The sequence below is a fragment of the Olea europaea genome, unplaced genomic scaffold (assembly GCF_002742605.1).
Source record: "Olea europaea var. sylvestris unplaced genomic scaffold, O_europaea_v1 scaffold713, whole genome shotgun sequence".
Taxonomy (NCBI): Eukaryota; Viridiplantae; Streptophyta; class Magnoliopsida; order Lamiales; family Oleaceae; genus Olea; species Olea europaea.
Window position 1 is genome coordinate 109,654 of NW_019265529.1, and position 19,972 is coordinate 129,625.

The following is a 19,972-nucleotide window of genomic DNA, read 5'->3' on the forward strand; positions in this document are numbered from 1 at the left end:
CTCTTCTTTCTGATCGGTTTCTTGTATCAATCAATCAAGATTCACCGTTAAGATCAAGAGAAGAAAGAACCCTTTTTAAGTTAGGTTAGTCCCATCATTCACACAACTATCTCGCATCGAATCAGTGCAAAGCGACGGATCCTCAATCAAAATTTCTATCTATTCATCCCTTCCTTGAGTCCTTAATAAGCGGAAACTCTTTTTTGACCATTACACAGTCAAATATTATAAGAAAAATATCATTACACTCCTTGATTCAAATAAAAAGAAACGAAAAGTAAAACAGAAAAGCGAAGGGAAGGAAAAGGTTAATCCCAACACCATTAAACAGGCAATAAACCAATACAGGATGAGTTCAACAATTGCATTTAACCGTCTCAAGTCTCAAAGATAGAATTTTCCACGTCCTTACTAGAAAATAAAAATTCAAGCTACATTCTTGGAGTGCAGAAATGAAAACTGTAATTTGTGCATTATTTCAATTTCTTCTGGCAATCCCCCCTGCTGAAGACCTGGCTTCGTCTCCAGCTGGCTTTTTGGGGCACAAGAAATTCTTGATAATGGAGAAATGGAAGTCAAAATCTGCTTCATACTTTGCGCAGGTTGCATCTATCCATTTTTCTGATACACTGGTAGTTCCACCTTCCTGACTGTCCCACTTGCCTTCTTCAATGGCAGGACGTATTTCATCATACAAGGAATTTAGATCGGCTGTGGCTTTATTTTTTATTTCCTGCACAATTATACGTGCAATGAGCATTAAAAAAAAATGGAAAATATTATTCTACATCAGGTGGCAATGCATGTTTGACAAAGCTTAAATTATAATATAAGCTGATCAAACAATTTTTTTATCAACACATTTCTTAGGATCCGTAATTTATCATCAATTTTAAACACTCCCAAACATGATACTCATCACTGCTGTGGAAAATTGGATGCATGGAAATACAAACTAAGGAGAAGAATAAAGAGATAATTATGCAAGTGGTTTTTCACCAGAAGGAATACGTAGAAAAAACAGTTCGCACCTCATATTCGGCTACTTCGGCCTGTGCTTCCTTTGATACTAATAGTTTAGTAACAGATTTGTCTCTGACTTGCTTCCTACCAGAAACTTTTGCCTTTCCCTTGGAAGTATGCTGTGATTTTTTCGTTGAAGTTGAACCCGTGCCAATGTTAAAATTCAGTGAAAAAGCTTTTGCTGTGTCTTCTAAAACTTGTTTTGCTGCCTCGAAGCTTTTAGCATCCACTGAATTTGCTGCCACAGGAAGTACAGAACTCGATCTCTTACTACTACCAATCTCCAATTTGTTTTCAGATCCCTCCGTACCACCCATCATCATTGAATGATCATCCTCATCAGAGCCATAGAGTGGAATATTTTCAGCCATATATCTGCTATGCAGAAACCAATTTATGCTCAACAAACACGGACAATCTATAAACTCTGTAACTGAAATGCATATAGGGTGCCATGCCCGGAGGTTTGGCATCGGGCTCCAACCCGACGCGGTAGTGTTGCATAAAAAAATCGCAAAATCGCAAGTCGAATCGAAATCGTTGAGTTGAAATCGTTGGTTCGGGTTTACGTGGACCTGTGATTTCTTTTCCCTCAAACTGAACCAAACTGTTTTAAAATTGTTTGATTTAAGTTTTGATTTTCAAAAATCGCACAAAATCGAATCGAACTGAACCGTTTTAAATTTTTTTAATTAAAACATTAATTTTATTAACTTAAAATTTTTACAGTTTTCACTTTTCAAAAAAATAATAATTTAGCAATACAAATTACAACCAGCTTGTTGAAATAATCATAGAAAGTAAATTAGGTTCATCATTATTGACCTATGATTTAACAGGTTCGCAACACGTTCTCACCCAATATCTAAACTAGACTAAAATTATTTCAGAATCATATGAAATGAAAAAAATATATATTTTCAACAATCCAAATCACAATTCAACAAAACTACGTCAGCAAATCACGTCCAAAGTTTCAGAAGCCCTAATATAAACTCTCATTTTCTTAACATTTGACGCTTGTCTGCCATTGCTGAACGAATCGCCAATCGCCTTTACATGTTAATCTACTAATCTCTACATGAATAGTCTCTTTCTCTCTTCTCTTTCGGTAAGTCTTAGATTCTTATTCAAGTCATTTTTTCATTATTTTTTCTTTTATTTGTTTTTTTTGAACTTATTATACACTTTTTAGTTGTGGTTTGAATAGAAAAATAATTGTTTGTGTGCCTAGATGATTAATGAACTTGTTCATGATTTGAAAAAAACGAAGGACGGAGTGTATTGATTGTGGGAAATGTTAAAGTTCTCTAACTAGTGCTACTGCCTTCTACTTTCATAAAGTAGTTAGAGGATTAAATTCATTAATTCCCAATAAGCCGAAATTCTATCAATCTTTGTATATCTAAACATATCATGCTCAATCCTTATTTAACATCTCACCAGCAAGACGAAAGGAGTTATAACCAAACTATAATAACAAAATGTAACTCTACTTTTACCAATCATTATATGACAATATGAATGTTAAACAAAAAAATAAAAATAAAAATGAAGAAACATGTATTTGTTCTATTAACTTCTTTAGCAACAAACTTTGAAAATAATTTATTTATGGATTTCATGGTAAATATGAATATAATTTAACATTTAATATTATTAGTTCTCATTTAAATTTATATTTAACTTATGTTAAATATATTACTATAATGTCGAAAGGTAAACCGCGGATTAAAATCGAACCAAACCGCAAATTATGGTTTGGTTTTGTTTAGTTCGAAAAATAAAACAGTTTGGTTTGGTTTGAAAAAATTTCAAAAAGCGTAAAATGGTTTGAGTTGAAAATATAACACAAATCGCCCAAATCAAACCGCGTTCACCCTACAATGCGGTGGTCTACTTCCCTCCTAGGTGAAAGTTTCTTTGATAACTCCGCAGGCATAATGTCCTTATTTTCCTCGAGGACTTTTGCAATAGCTGCCAGCAAGACATCATCATTACTAGAGGCTTTGGCCACAACAGACAATTGAGCAATAAATGTCGGCTCACCCTTCTTCCATCTTTTCGCTCATTGCATAGCCAAAAGTTGTCCCGCTTGCGTTCCCATGAAAATGGTAGGAATCATGCATGACGATCCCTTCTCCAAAATGCACATAGAACCAAAGGAAGGTATAGGAATTGCATTAACCTTCCTCAAGAAATCCAAGCCCAACACTAACTTGAAATCATCCATCGATGCAACGAAAATATCAACGGGTCCATGCCACGAACCCAACCATAGTTCAGCCTCTCAAACTACACCAGCTAATGACCTTGCAGTTGCATTCACCGTCTTCAACAATCCACCTCCATGGTGAACGTTCAATCCTCACCACTGCGCTTCGTGATGAAGGTGTGTGTGGCTCCGGTATCAACTAATGCCCGTGTTTACCGTCCATTGATTTCGTCCATACATATCTTACGCTCACTAAATTCTTAAACTCCTTGAATTCTAGTTCGCACAACACTATCACAGCTGTGACAGTACCCTCCCCCCCTCCCCCCCAATAATAAACTAAAAGTAATCTTTAACTTCTTATCCTTCTAACCTTATCTATCCGAAAATTGAGCCTATAATTCCATTGGAACCTCAATTGGTACCCCTAATGTTGATGTATCAAATGTTTAACAAATCGGTAAGACTTTCAAATATACAAAAACGAATTAATTTTAACCGGAATTTTCTATCATAAGCATAGCCATGGTTTGAGCTAAAATGTCCAGCAAATTAACTTTCTCCCTTCTTAACAGCAACATAGAAGTAAAATTTACCTGTCATCACCATCTTCCCATACATGGCTATACTCCTGTGGCACAACATATGGCAACAAACAGATGTTAAGCAACTCAATCAAACTCAGATAGGCCAAAGTTTGGCCATCAAAGAGAGAGTATGAAATGAACTGAAAAGAAAGAGATTAATTGAAATAGATGCCAGTTTTTAGATGGGGATGTCCAAGTAGGGGAATAAAAAAAGGTTCCTTATTTGCGTTATACAAAAAAAATAGATGATGAAATCTGTTCATCTATGTTGTGGAAAACATGTATTTTATTAGTGTAATTATGGTTGTCAGTTGCTATGATGTAATGGACTAGGCTTAATCATGTGTCTGTATGTTTACTTGTAGGAGAGAAATGTGTATATATGCATAGAAACGAAATTCAGATTTTCTACATAGTGCTAATTTGTTTTCCAGCCTAAATTTCCGGAATTTTTAGTCTTCTTACCAGCCACTTTATGCCAGAAGTCTTTCTTCAGCAAACAGAGTTGTTTTTCTCTATTTTAGACCAGTTCAGCACATTTCCGGCCAATTCAGCCTTTGCTTCAGTCTGTTTCAGCCTATCTCCAAGCAAGTCCAGCAAATTTCAGGAGAGTCCAGTCCATTTCCATTCCACTTTACATGTTTACAAGGCTGGTTTGTTTTTTTTGGCAGGTTTGTACCAGTTCAAAGACGGTTCCTTCTACCCTTTCAAGCTGATCTTGGATAGTTTTAATGTTGTTGGACTCTCAATTGTCGTCTTTTTAATCAATCACTTTCTAACCCCAATTGTGCTTTCTTTTCAGTCAGTTTCGACACTTCAATATCTTATCCTTTTGTGCATTTTCTCACTTGACTTGTTTAAATGTTACTAGATTTTCAATTAATTTGTGGGTCATTGATCCTAAGCCACATTCAAAAGTTTCAGAATGCATTTGTAAAAGGGCGTCAGATTTTGGACTCTGTGCTTATAGCGAATGAATGCATAGATTCAAGAATGCGCCTAAGGGCCCCAGGGATGCTTTGTAAGCTAGATATTCAGAAGGCTTACGACCATGTGAATTGGGGTTTCTTATTATATATGCTCAGGCGCTGTGGCTTTGGGGATAAATGGTGTAAATGGATTCAATTCTGTATTTCTACTGTTTCATTCTCAGTTTTGGTCAGCGGAACACCAGAGGGTTATTTCCGTAGCAGTAGAGGCTTGAGACAAGGGGATCCATTATCCCCTTTGTTATTTGTCATTGTGATGGAGGCTCTCAGTAGGATGATTGAAAGAGCAGTGAGAGCGGGTTTGATAAAGGGTTTTATGGTTGATCAATTGCAGGTGTCTCATCTGTTATTTGCAGATGACACGCTGATCTTATGTGATGCAGATGTAGAACAATTCAGGAACTTGCGCCGTCTGCTCTTATGTTTTGAAGCGGTGTCTGGTTTGAAAATTAATTTGGGAAAGTCTGAGGCTATCCCAGTTGGGGAGGTTAATAATGTCGAGGAGCTGGCTGATATATTGGGTTGTAAGGTTGCGCAGTTGCCGATGTCATATCTAGGACTCCCATTAGGGGCACGATTTAAAAGTACCCATATCTGGAATGGTATTGTAGAAAGGATGGAGAGAAGGTTAGCAGGGTGGAAGCGTATGTACCTTTCTAAGGGTGGTAGACTTACTCTCATTAAATCCACTCTCTCCAATCTCCCTACTTACTTTTTGTCATTGTTCCCCGTTCCGATAGCAGTGGCAAAGAGACTAGAGAGGCTTCAAAAAGAATTTCTGTGGGCAGGGTTGGGAGAGGAGAGGAGACTCCATTTGGTCAATTGGGGAGTTGTTTGTTTGCCGATGAGGATGGGAGGTCTTGGGGTGAGGAGCTTTGTGTTGTTCAATAAAGCCTTATTAGGCAAGTGGTTGTGGCGATTTAGAGTGGAGAGGGACAGCTTCTGGAGAGAAATAATTGGAGTGAAGTATGGTGTGACCGATGGTAGATGGTGTACATTTGAGGATCGTGGTTCTTATGGGGTGAGCTTGTGGAGGTATATCCGACGGGGATGGAGTGCATTTTTGGACAAACTGAAGTTTGTGGTTGGAAATGGTAATGAGATTAAATTTTGGGATGATTGTTGGTGCGGAGATCAACCGCTGAAGGAGAGATTCCCTTCCTTGTATCGTATTGCCTCAGTGTCCACTGCCATGGTGAGTGATTCCTTAGACATTCATAATGGGAGTTATAGCTGGAATATAACTTTTGGGAGGGATCTTCAGGATTGGGAATTGGAAGATTATTCGCTATTTATGACCATTTTACATGAGACCCAAATCGGGTTGGAGAGATGGATTGCATCAGTGGAGGACAGCATATGATGGCATTTTTTTCAGTTTGCTCGTGCTTTGGTTCTCTCATGGGATGTGTGAATAATTCATTCCCATGGAAGCTGGTTTGGCAGTGTAAATTGCCTCCTCGGGTGGCATTCCTATTGTGGACAGTTGTGAGGGGACAGGTCTCAACGGTAGATAATCTTCGTCGTAAAGGTTTTTATGCAACCGAGTGGTGTTATATGTGCAAGAAGGATGGGGAGACGATTGATCATTTGTTCATTCATTGTGATGGTGTACGTTGGATTTGGAACAGTATAATCAGTTCACAATCTATGGATTGGGTGATGCCTCGTCGTATAGAGGACGTGATACGGGCATGGCGTAGAAAACTTCGGGATAAGGATAGCAAATTAGTATGGCACCTTATCCCGGGCTGCATTGTTTGGTGCGTGTGGAGAGAAAGGAACAACCGTTGCTTCGAAGACCAAACAAAGGCAAGAGAGCAGATAAGAGAAACATTTTACTTTACCTTGTATTCTTGGTTTAATGCTGTGGCTACAAATCCTGTAGATGGGTTGCCTAATTTCATGTTTTTCCTTAATAGCTTAAAGTGATTGTACACCCCCCGTGTACTCTCTTTTAAGTAATAAAATTATTTGATTACCTATCAAAAAAAAAAAAACTTGTTTGTTTCTTATACCTCTTGTTAAGGTAGACAAAACAGTTGAAGTTGCAGTTGCATCACTCTCATCTATTGGTGAAATATAGTGCATTCCTACTTCAAAATATCTTTCACTGGACTTCACTCTACACGTTCTGAAATTGTCTTGCAATCTTCTTTCAATTAGCAAATCACTTTAAGTTTTTCCCTGAGGTGATTAGTACAGGAAAGGAGATCGATAGACTTTACTACTTCAAGGTTAAATCTAATGGATCAGGTAATCCATCTTATGCACACTTAAGTTCTTCTTACTCTACATTAAATCAAGAATTTTATCTCTGGCATAAAATGGGTCACGCAAACTTTACTTATTTGAAAAGGTTTCCTTCTTTGCTTCAAAATAATTATATCCATGATTTTCATTGTGAAGCGTGTGAGTTATCTAAACACCATCGAACTCAATTTCCTTCCCAAAAATACTAGTCAATAATCTATTTCCTTGGTACATAGTGATATGTGGGGTCTTATGTATCAACAACATTTCTGCTGCTAGGTGGTTTATTACATTCTAAATGATCATACTTGAGAGTATTTGCTCAGGGAAAAATCTGAAGCAGCAAATTTATTGAAGTGTGTGAGTTGAGATTGGAACCTAAAAAGATATACTTTATATTACTGAGATTGCAAGATCTAAAAGGGGGATAGTTTTGTCATAGAGAAGGTATGCATTGGATCTCTTAAAAAACAGGTATGCTAGGTTGCAAACCAGGAGATAGTCCAATTGACCCGAAACATAACTTGGGAACTATTGTCGACAGTGCTATAATTGACAAGGGGCAATACTAAAGATTGGTTGGTAAGCTCATATTTGTCTCACAGTCACCTTAGGCATCCTTGTGAATCCCATATGGGAGTAGTTTTAAAGATCTTAAGGTATTAAAAGGAACACCTAGAAATGACTTACTTCTCCTGAAGAACTATCATCTTCAAGTAGAAGTTTATGAGGATGCTGACTCGCCAGACTCTATAGAAGACAAATATTATCCGGACATTGAACATTTATAGGAGGAAATCAAATTACTTGGAGGATTAAGAAACAATCCGTGGTAACAATATCCATTGCTGAAGCTCAGTTTAGAGCAATGGTGCAGGAATATGTGAGTTGATATGGTTCAAGACATCATTCAAGGAACTAAGAGTTACTGAGACACAAGCGATGAAGCTATATTCTATAGTAAAAAACTGCCATAAACATTGCTCACAATCTTGTTAACCTGATAGAATTAAATATGTTGAAATTGACATACTTTTTACTGATGAGAAGATTGAAAGTCATCAGATTTGTACTCCATTTGTCACTATTAGTGCTACTAGCAGATGTTCTTACTAAAATGATGTGTCATCCTATGTTTCTTTCATGTGTTAGCTAGGAATGATACAGTTGACTAGGCTTAATTTTAGACTTTCATGTCTGTATGCAGATTACTTCACAAAGCACGTCAAGATAGTTAATTGTAGGAGACGAATGTGTGTATATATATACCAGTCCCTTTGTAATGTTTGGGATATACAAATGAAATTTAGAAGTATCCAATACTAACCAAACTGCAGTTCACCAGTACAACTTAGATTATTGATAGAAGCATATTACTAGTTCAATTGCACAAGCTTCAACCCAGGGAGGTATAAAAATTGATAAGTGGATTTATTTTGATAGAAGCATCAGTTATGTGTGAAGCCACTTAATGTTCCTAGTTATGTATAAGATATTCAAGACACTTGAACAACCCTACCTCTGCAAATAGATTATTCGACCAAAGGTAAGAGATTATCCAGTCTCATGCTCCCACTTAGCAAATATTTCTCACTTGTAGGCTCTTATCTTGACAAGAAAAAGAATAACATATGATGTTCTGTTCCAAAACTAAAAAAATTGACATCCCCCAAATGAAACTCGTGCTAAAGGTGAAGCCCAATAGCTGTCCAAGAGAGAAACAACTAGGAAGATCCTTCATTTGGAGGAAAAATAAAGATGTCTTCAGGTGGGAAGGACAATTAGAGAAGACGTTTTCATAAACATTCAGTAAGGATATATAAACATCAATTGAAGCAAGGTTGGGTCTAGCTCTTGTCTTAGCAGAACAACTGGATCTGGCAGTTAAACATAAATTAATCTATAGGTTCTATCATGATTCTTTTTCATAATAGTAAGGCATATCATATGCAAGACCTGATTTCACTACTTTGAAAAGCAAACAATCACCTGGAAATGACGGGACTTTGCACCGAGAAATAAAGAACAGTTAGCAGCCCCACACAGACAGCGAACAGTGGCTCCACCATACCATTCATAATTATAGTCATATGAAAGTTCAGTTCCCACAGAAATATCTTTTTTTGCGAATATCCCAACCCTTGTTTCCCCCAGCACAACCCACTTTCTGGTCTCACAATTTGGTTGACTGCAAATTCCAGAAAAATGATGAGCCATTTGTTTATGTGCTGAACAGCTTTAGTTCATTTCAATTTCAATCATCTTATGTGCTGCTCGATTTACCATGAATGATTTATAAATCTTGCTAGGCTTCCTTTCTTCGTAGCGTCAATTAAACAACTTGCACTTTGAGAAATTATGTATGCATCTTTAATACCTGCATTACATAATCCATGGAGGTATAAGTGATTCTCAGCAATGATAAATTGAAACAAATATTAAAAAGTGATACTCAACCTTGAGCTTCATAATTTTGGGACCTTTGCTTAGCTTCTTCTAATGAGATTATTTCTCCACAATACTCAATGATGAACTGTCCAGCCTTAACATACAGAAACAACTGCTCAGTTAACATGAAGTTAATTTGTCTATGAAGCTTTATTAGATGTCTAACAAAATTGAGAACTTCAAAGATTAGATAAATTATGGAGTTTTTTCTAAACTATAGTACAACCAACTATATTGGCTCATGTTATTGTATACCATAGATAATATTCAATAGAAACACACATGGTTTTCCACTATACATAGATAAATACGACAAAGAAATTGCTAGAAGCAAAAAAAATGTTTATTCCATCCTTAAACCAGAAAATATCAAACAAAACAAGCATAAAAATGAGAGGGATTCAAATGGGTTACCTTTATAATCTCATCAGCTAGAAGCCCCCAACCATGCCCTTCAGTTTTAAACAACTTAGTTCTTGCATATTCACATTTCTGAAATTTCTGTGAATAGAATATGACAAATCAAAATGAAATCCTCCAGATTATTGCATAAAGATTGAAAAAATGATTTAACGTATATGTGTAATTTCTATATGTTATGATCCCCAAATTATATATTTAGCCCAAAGAAGCAACAAACAATAGGGTGTCATTGAAAGGTCATCCAAAAAATTCAACGAACAGTTTTACACACTTAGAAGTTAATGTTCAAGTAAACGATTGTGCATGAAAATTACCAAGTAGAGGAGGAAGAAATAAGAATATAATCAAAACCAAGGTTCTTTTATACAATGTACATGCTGTGACAGAGCCTGGGATCGCAAAATCAAACCATAAGAAGACAGATCCAAACTATTACTGGCATCTGGGGTATAAGGTAGCTGCTCTACCGCACAAAAGGAAGAGGATGGAGTATAGACATGTGGCAAAACATATACTAGAGTAAGCTGTAAAGATACTGAAGCAATTGAAGAGCTCTATCGATGATGATAAAGGAAAGAAGAGAAAAACAGCAAGACATCGGAGAACGGAAAGTAGATGAGGCAATGAAAAAAGCAACATTTAAAAAGATCAAAATATCTGCAAACTATCCACATCATAATGACAATTGAAAATGTCAAACGTAGAGAGAAAGCCATTATAACTCAAGAGTACAGATGGAAAGCATAAAAACTAGAGAGAGAAAAACCATAATAACTCCTGTAGATGAAGAGTCCATGGAAACTTCTGTAATGCAAAATGACCGGGTAGCATAGATATCTATGTTAATTGACCCTCGGCGTGTTTTAATGTGTGCTTGAGGTTTCAGATCCAGGTTAAATGACCAAATAACATAAAACATCAATGTTATATGGACTAATGATCACATGGCTTAAATCACCTATGTTGAATGTGACTTCAGTATGGACATCAAGTGATCACGTGCTTTAAAAAGGTAATAGCCCATTTTGATTACCTAGCCCTAAGAGCCACAAAACATGACAAAAATACAACTGATACTCCTCTCCTTGGTCTCCTCATCTTCTACCCATCTCAACCTTTTCAAAATGTACATAAGATAATGAAGAAACACATCTTATAAAGTAGAGCTAATTACTTCAGCCAAACATTATGCCTGCTCTGAGACACCGAATTGTAGAGTAGTATTATTCTCATCAATAAGATGCAGAATTCTTAGATGTTGAATCTGTAGTTTAGTTTAAAACTTAGCCCTTGTTTGTCTACCATTCTCCACAAACTCTTCTTCCCTTATTTATTTATTTATTTATTTTGTTTAAACTCATTTTCAACCACACATTCTCACAATAAAATATTTTGCACGTAAACCCAAAGTTTTTTCCTACCTTTTAACTACACATTCTCCAAAAAACTCACTACTCCAAAACTCATTTTCCCCAAAAAAAAACTCTTTTTAATGGGCATTGAACAGGGGCTTAGGCTGTACAAATAACCAAATTTCCATTGTGTTACATTAATGATATTCTCTAATCCTTATGGTGTTAAGTTTAGCTCTAAACTTTCAACAATATTCCGAACCAATTATTGAATACCACAAACAAACACAGTATCTGTATAGTTTATGTTCACCTGATTCCTGCAATGTTCCCCGCAAGGGCAGTACCCAGCTGTGCACTCTATGCTGGTTAGTACATTTAAACACGTTTCTCCACATGCACTTTCAGGATTGATTCCATCATACATGCACTCGCAAATGGCAATATCATCTTCTTTCAGTTTATGTCGTCTAGAATACAATGAAAAAATCATCCATCATCTAGAGCTTACAAAAGCTAGTCCATGAATAATCATTATAGTTATAGAAATTTCTTCAACAACACAACTTTCTAGTAAGAGCTAAAAAGAATAGGAGCAGACATCTAAGAGGGTATTGCTCAAAAAAATCAACTCAAGAGGAAAAATCAGATCGCACAGATCGTTCTTTTGAGAATACACTCACCTTTCTATACACCTCAACATCATAATACTAGCAAGAATTATGAGTAAAAGAATGATACGTTCATTCCATATGTTTTTCTTCAAATGATATTGAATTTATTTATTCCAAACTATACTTATAATAACAGAACTCAAGAGAAGTTTTTAGCTATGACTTTGAATGGAATCCTGTTCTTATAATTACAATAATAACTAACTGCACGTCCATATAATCACGTAAATGAATAATGATCTCACTCTTTTGTTGAAAAGCATATTTCTTGAATTCTTTCAAGTAATTTAAAACAGAAAATTATTAATTTCTGCTTCATGTCAGGAAAAGATGAAAATATACCCAAGTAAAGAGAGAGAGTAGGGATAAATTGGTTTGTTGATGACAAAGGAGCAAAATGAGAGAAGTAACAAGGGGAAAAAGCAAGCAAATGAGAGTCTTTTACTAACACAAGATGTCATTTTGAATGGAACAAAACCAATTGTTCACAAAGAAGGAAATGAGTATTGAATTAAGAAGAGTAAGATGGTTTCCAGTATATAATTATCTGAAAAGAAATCAACAGCGACAGGACATACAGCATGAGAATATTGGTAGATTAATTCATGTAAAGAACTAAATATACAAATGCAGACCAAGATGGATGTCTGACTTTTCACCGTTGGAAGATGGACCATGCAGCAGGGTGAGCATCAAAAACAGACGAAATGGTGCATGTTTGCACCACTTTTACACAAATAAGGAATAACTATAATGATTCTATCCTGCATGTACCAACAAATAAAACTTCTCTACTTCTTGTACTACAATATTTTATCCACCTGAAGCTTTTTACAAATTAGGTATCCAATAAGCACAAGTTCCAAAAATAAAATAGGTATAAACCTAAAAGTATTGCATTTTATGAGAAATATGCCCATTAGTTTACTAACTGCTGTTTTGCAGAATAAAATCATAAAATATGAACTCTAAAATGTTCTTCACAGGTCCTTTTCCTCTCAAGTGTAATTATATTTGCATATTTTTCCTTGCCATTGTGATCAAACTCTCAAAGTTCTCGGAGTCCAAACGATGTCTTAAAAATGGACTTCACTCCTTTGAAAACAATATCACATGCCATTCAACATTATATCCATATCAACCTTCTTTTTCCACATGAAAACCTACACAACATTCCTTACCAATTAATCATAAAAACCTATTCACCAACAAGAGATCCTCAATAAGGAAAATAAAGGATGATTGCTTACTTTAGGCCTAAAAAATCATTTTCAGAAATTTGTATAAATGGCGCTACTCCTTTTGGTAGGTGAACCTTCAAAATGATAAACATAATGTCATTGGAGAAGTATAAACTTACAAGGCATCGTAAGAATAGCAAAAGCATAAATAAAACATACTCTCCACAAGCTATAAAATAATTAGATAAAACATTCATCCTGCAAACGGTGACTACCAAGTTAGTGAGCAGAGGCAATATTTAAAGCTCCTAGAATTATAGCTAATGCTGAACATACTGGACTAACTAAAACATAGACAATGCCTATTGACAAAATAAAAAACATACAATACAATATGAAATCTTGAAAATACAAAATTTCCCTAGTCCTCGATGAGATAGTGATGCAAGATACCTCACGTAATGAAGCGTGAAAACATGGAATTCACCAACAACCTTCTAATCACTCTTAATTCACTCATGAATACTAGAAATTTAGGTTTCTAATGCTTACTTTATTCAATTTAAATACTAAGAATTTGGACTTGTTGATTCACATAGAATTTCAAGAATTGGACATATAATTGAGAACATTCACTTTATAAGTCTCATTGACACAACATTAAAATTCTATTATAGGTGTAAAAGGAATCAAAACAATTGTGGTTTACTTCTATTTTCTTCACGTCTTGAATAGACTTTTTAATGCTATATGCACCACGCTTCTTTCAGAAGTCCCGAACGGTCTTACTTATACAATGCAACAAAATCATACAATAAAAGGAAGTCTCAAAATACTATAGTAAAAATTTTAATCAAAAATATTAATTTAAAAACTATGATATGAAAAACCTTAATCAAAGAGAAAATACTATAAGCAAAACCTAATTCAAATGTAAAAACTAAGATAAGCAAAACCTTAATCAAATGGACAAATCTAAAATTATGATAAAATACTAAAATCGTAACACTGCCAAAATAATCCCCAATTGCATAATTAAGATGCATCGAATAGGTGGACGAGCGAGTATAAAAATTATAAATCATGAACATCAAAATGGAAACTGAACGAGCCTTTTGGAGACGGATCTGGCTTCGATGTGACATTTTGAAAGATGGAGACTTATGGATTACTTTCCCTTTCTTCTTTGAATTTTCCTTATCCATCTCTCTCCCTCTAGTGTGCAAAGCCTAAAGAAAATAGTAACTAATTTACCCCTCTACTTAATAATTCAATGTATATATTGATGACGGAGACAATTAAATTAACTACCACAATTATAGAGAGAAAGAAGACACGGGAGAAAGGAAGAGAGGAGTGAGAGATGAGAGATGAGAATCAGGGAAGATTGAGATCGGGAAAAGTTTGTAATTGTACTCAATGAAAAAAAAATCTCTATTATAATCCATAAACCCCTTTATCCTGGATTTTATGTACTCCAATTTAAGTAAGAAATAACTAAATAAATAAAATAAATATTAAAAATTCTTTGAAAATAAACCTCAATTGTTTTTCCTAAAATAGGTATCTAAACTTGGTAATCTTTAATAATATATTATTACACATCTCCACCATATATCCTGAACCAAACTCCGAAGGGAAACATGGGGATAAGAAGCTCTTCTTAACATTGAAACAAGTTCAGGTAAATTTGTAAGGTAGAATGAAAGAAGACAAAAGGAAAGGAAGCGGCTTGTCATAAGTGAACATTATGTGTCAAGTTTTAGTGTCAAATATGTTCTTTTAGGGTAACTATGCTAGTATGCTATGGAATTTATACTTCTTTAATATCAGGTAGATTCAATGTCACATAAAATTAGGTTGCACCCCATAATACACATGAGAAATAAATCTATTCATCAAAAAGATCATCGAGGTAAGAAAAATAACTAATAAAACTTCAAAATGGAGAAGGCATTCCTTCAAAGGAATTTACTTTATTTAATAGAGTTCGGGGCTGTAAATTCCCTAACAGTTGATATCCATCTTGATATTTTTGGAATCTTTAAGTTAGAAAATAGGCACCCCATATCCTGGACAAAAATGCACAACGAAAAAAGGAATACCATTTATATGTGCCGAGGAAATAGAGAGATTAGAATTTTCTCTTTTTCAGGTAGGGACAAGTTTATCTAGAAAAGTCACTTTTCCCAACAAGATATTCCAACTATATCAATAAATAATGCTCTAACATTAGCAAGAACACTTTCAGAAGACCACATGAAATTAAATCAAGCATCTTGCTGCATTTAGAGAAGCCAAAAGACCATTTGAACATGTTGGATCTCGCATCAAGTAAACACCTGGATTAATTCCAGATGTTCAATCCCCCATTTTGCTAGATAAGGTACATGAAAGAGGAGGTCCAGGTGGCAGGAAATGACTACATTTAACATCTCACAAAGGACTAGCTAAGCATGCCATAGTAAAAAAAAAAACCAACTCAGAAGAAAGCATCTGCTTAGTAATTTCCAGATCTTACTGGTTATTTTACCTTTTAATTGGACGGTGCACTTGCAAGGGAGAATCCAGCAAGTTGAATCTACCATTCTATAACACAAGTCTCCATGTACTTGCCAAAGACAGAAAACACTCAAAACAAAATTTCATTTTTAAACTGGCAAAGGAAACTACTGAAAAATTCATCAAGATGAAAAGAACAAATAGATAGAATTTGGACATAACCCAATAAATAAATGATTAACTTCAACAAATAAAAACTTAATTATGGTGTCAATATTTTCACACAAATAATTCACACATTATAAACAAGGTAGTCATGAAACACAGATAAAGAGACTCCATCACTCACGGATGTAGGCCATGGTCTATCCAATGCAGTCTCAGACACATCAGATACCATCTTTCATTTGATCAAGACTTGATTCATAAGGGAAATCAAGCAGTTGACCCCTTCACCTTCCTCGATGATTACACGCTTACAGACATGATATGTCTAGTGTTAGAGGTCTCTACTCTACTTTTGCTACTTCTCTTTTGTATTGGAGGTGGTCCCTCCTCATTTACCGCTTTTTTGGAGGTCAATTCTATGTCTCCCTGTTATGTATTCTTCCGAGTTCCTTATATCTTACGTTTGGGGCATCCTAAACACCGTCATCCTACAATTTTATTCACATACTTGTAAAATCCAAAACTTATTACTCACTTATCCATACATTCCATATGAACCACAGCTTAAAAGCACTACTAAAAAATAACAAATATGCTTATATCAAAAAATTAGTAAAGCATATATTAGTGTAAAAAACCAAAGATGAAGTAATCATAGTCATTGACATTTACTCAGGACAATGTCCAGTGTGTATGCTCCAAGTGCTATCAGATGAGATATTAAGCATAAGAACTGCATGAAGCCTGAATGAACAAAGAAGTTGAGGTTCAATTTGTCCAATTTCGAATTCCTCCTGTGTATGAGTATGATACCAAAAAAATTAAGAACTGGAACTGATTCTACTGTAGAAGTATCAAATTCCTTCTATGAAATTTCAATGTAAGGATGGGGCAAGCAAAGTAAAACTAATAATCTACTGCAAAGAAGAGAGACATCCTGTTCTTTCAGCCCACTCTCCAACTCATCAAAGCCTTAGCTTTACTTATTTGTTCAGCCAAATAGATCCTCTTCTTCTGCTCAGCTCACAAAAGACTGTTCAACAATTTCCGTGTGATAAATGAAATGAAAACACCAGAAATAGCTTCTCTCTGCCACTTAAAACGCTTGTTACAAACAAATCCTTATTTTTTTCATCAAAAAAGGAACTAATTATATATCTTCATATTCAAACCCTTCTTATACCCAGATTTACACTGTCATCGGCACCATTAACCAGGATTCTGAGCAACTTGATGGTGAAACCAATGTTTTCAAAATTAAATATTCAAAATGCAGCTTCTTTTTTGTTGTAATTATTATTGATAAAATCAAAGGATACCTGGAACATGAAAGACTTGTCCATATTACAAGCACAATGATAGGCATATAAGTTTGTCACAACCAAGTCATTTATTTCTTATAATAAATCTGTAGTATTTTGTCTTTGTCAGCAACAACGAAGACTTGTTTTCCATGCAACTTACCCACTTTAAATAAATCATGAAAAATCTAGGATATGTTTGGCTCTTTGTACCAACAAAGACATCTGATTTCTAATGCACACAGGTCACATTGGTGGGAGTGGGAGGTCTTGGGGCTTGCTGCTCCTTACTTTAATCTTCCGTAGAATTCTTATAATTGATCAAATGTCCAACTTTACATTATATTGAAGTAACAGTGAAACTATAGTATCTCACCGTATATTGTCATGTCAAGAAGCGGAGATAAACCCTTCATAATACATCAGAAACCTACTGGAGAGCTTGAAATGTGCTCTTTGATATCTCGAAGGCACAACTAAGGAAGGCCTTTGCTTCTCTCCTCCTTCAAAACTTGGTTGGATTCTTGGATGTTGACCTGTCATGTTTGTTGATAATCAATTAATTAGTGGTCATCATATTTTCCTAGACTCCAACTTAACATCTTGGAGTTCTTAAAAGCACACTTTCATTGCTCACTCCCATAAAAAGTGTTTTAGCCAACAGCACATCTAAGCTCACATGGACCAATTACAAACTCTCCCAGTCTTTCACGATCGCGCTAAACACATTGAGATAAATGTACAATTTGTTCGTCATAGGGTCATCAAATGAGAGCTGCTCATTCAATTTGTTCCTTTTTTGAACAAACAAAAACTATCTTCAAGAAGCCTCTCAGCTCCCTGTGTTTCAAAAACTCAAGCCTAATTCCAGAGCCTTCTGTTCCCTTTTTGCCTTGTTTGAGCCCCATTCTTTTCATAAGAATGAATTTTTATATAGTGTATTGATAGAAAATGTGTGGTTAAAAAATAAGGAAAAGTTTGGGATTTGCGTGTAATATTATTTTATTGAAGTATGTGTAGTTAAAATGATGTCAAAATACTGTTTAAAAATGTATTTTTTTCAAAAAAATGAGACTTAAACAGGGGCTTTATGGATTGATATATATGCAAAATGATACAAATTTTAGGGCTTGGATGTCTAAGCCTACACAATTCCTGTTGGGTATTCTTCCATCTCTTGTACCTTATCCTTGCACCTTATTTCCATCATTTTTGTGTAACTTAAATATTTTTACAATTTGGTCATTTCGTATATATTTGTTAGTTTGAGTAACAGAAAAGCTAACGTGCAATCTATTCAGAAACCTTTTACGTTAAACCAATTGATCAATTGTAATAAAGTTCAATTTCAATGATCAACTTGAAACAAACCAAATATAATGATCAATATGGAAATAATTCTACATATTTAGATTTAGTGACCACCAGTGTATTTGGCTCCAAATAGGCACTTTTCAACATAAATAAATAAATAAATATATATATTTCAGAAAAAAGAAAGATGAAATTGATCCGGTACTCCAAACTTGAAATATCAAAGCAATATTAATGCATGAGCAAAATGGAAATTGAAATTGAAATTGAGCATAAACAAATTTAAATAAACAAGGGACACATTTATACCTTCTCGAATTTGAAGAAGATCACTTTCGCGGGCTTGCGGCAGTGCTGGGAATTTTGCAGACGGTGGTCTGTAGTGGGGTGGCCAAGGAAGACGGTTGTGATAGCAGGTATGGAGTCAGTTTTCTTCAATATATTGTTTCCATTTTTTATATTTTATTTTGATTCTTACCGTGATTTTGAAAATTAATTTTTTAATAATTAGAGAAAGAAGTGAACTTTATTTGTGATTGATTGTAATAGTAAAATAACGATAGAAAAATTAATTTTTAGGATAAAAATTACTATCAAACGAAACTTAATCTTCATAATATAAAAAATTAAATAAATAAAAGAATGAAAAAATAAAAGCATTTTAATCTTACAGTATGAATATTACGTCAGGACGGAACCGGGCCCATGCCATCCCAAATCTCATTTCTCTCTTTTTTAATCTATTTTCTTGGAAATAAATGAAGTTGTAATTCTTCCATTGCATTCCATGGTTTCATTTTTATTTTTTTTATTTTTTATTATTATTATTATTTTTTTTTGTAATTGAGGTTATTACTTTTATGGTAGAATGTAATTAATCGGTGAAGTAATATGTCATTTCGAAATTAGGTCGAATTTGTACTTCTCACGATCAAATCTACAAGAAAATAGTTATAATCAGTTGAATACGACATTTACACTTTATCTAAAAACAAATTTTCTTTTATAAAGTCTCATCAATCTTGAAAGTTGATGTTTGAATTCACTACGTCATATGATAAAATTTGTCTGTAAAATCTAACGGGTGTTTGGCTCCCATTCTTGGCTAATTTTAAAGGATGAAATAGTGTTTTTTAAAAAATGTGTAGTTGAAAAAAAAATGAAATTTTTTTTGATTTGTGTGTAATATTATTTTATGAAAGATTGTGTGGTTAAAAATAAGATATAGAAAAAGAATGAGATAAGAATGAGGACCAAACATGGGCCTAATGTATAATATCTAGGAAATGATAATTGTATTTTGCCAATTATTTCGTTTCATTCTAGCAATCTTCTCCTCTTCCTGAACAAAGTTTTACTTCATTTTTAGCAAATTTTGGAGGGAAGATGACGGAGCAGTGTACGTTGTTTATATCCAATTAGCTGCGACAGTGATAGATACATTATCCTGAGTGTTACTCTCGTGTTTTTCAATTAGAGGATGTATTTCATTGTACATAGAGCTGAGTTCAGCACTGACTTTAACTTTTAGCTCCTGCAAAA

General features: G+C 34.6%; 1 protein-coding gene across 3 annotated transcripts; it reads right to left on the reverse strand.

Annotated features, from left to right (window-relative positions):
* Positions 1–186: 186 nt before the first annotated feature.
* Positions 187–18,880, reverse strand: LOC111390772 (histone-lysine N-methyltransferase ASHH1-like). Of its 3 annotated transcripts, XM_023015880.1 has the most exons (12): positions 18,740–18,880; positions 17,493–17,652; positions 15,679–15,756; positions 13,215–13,279; positions 11,604–11,760; positions 9,930–10,016; positions 9,525–9,609; positions 9,351–9,444; positions 9,057–9,255; positions 3,835–3,869; positions 1,032–1,398; positions 187–733 (listed from the first exon to the last, which is right to left on the reverse strand). In XM_023015880.1, the coding sequence occupies exons 5-12, from the start codon at positions 11,715–11,717 to the stop codon at positions 479–481; spliced, it is 1,236 nt and encodes a 411-aa protein (XP_022871648.1). In that variant the 5' UTR covers positions 11,718–11,760; positions 13,215–13,279; positions 15,679–15,756; positions 17,493–17,652; positions 18,740–18,880; the 3' UTR covers positions 187–478. The 3 variants fall into 3 exon arrangements, with proteins under 3 accessions (XP_022871648.1, XP_022871649.1, XP_022871650.1); XM_023015881.1 differs by lacking the exon at positions 15,679–15,756; XM_023015882.1 differs by lacking the exons at positions 13,215–13,279; positions 15,679–15,756.
* Between the last annotated feature and the right edge of the window lie 1,092 nt (positions 18,881–19,972).

Coding starts and splice junctions, on each gene's coding strand:
- LOC111390772 (XM_023015882.1), bottom strand. CDS start 11,717: ATGTATGATGGAATCAATCCTGAAAGTGCATGTGGAGAAACGTGTTTA. Junction 9,256..9,350: donor AGATTTATAAATCATTCATG/GTAAATCGAGCA, acceptor TGGAATTTGCAG/TCAACCAAATTGTGAGACCA. Junction 3,870..9,056: donor CAAAGTCCCGTCATTTCCAG/GTGATTGTTTGC, acceptor GTTGTGCCACAG/GAGTATAGCCATGTATGGGA.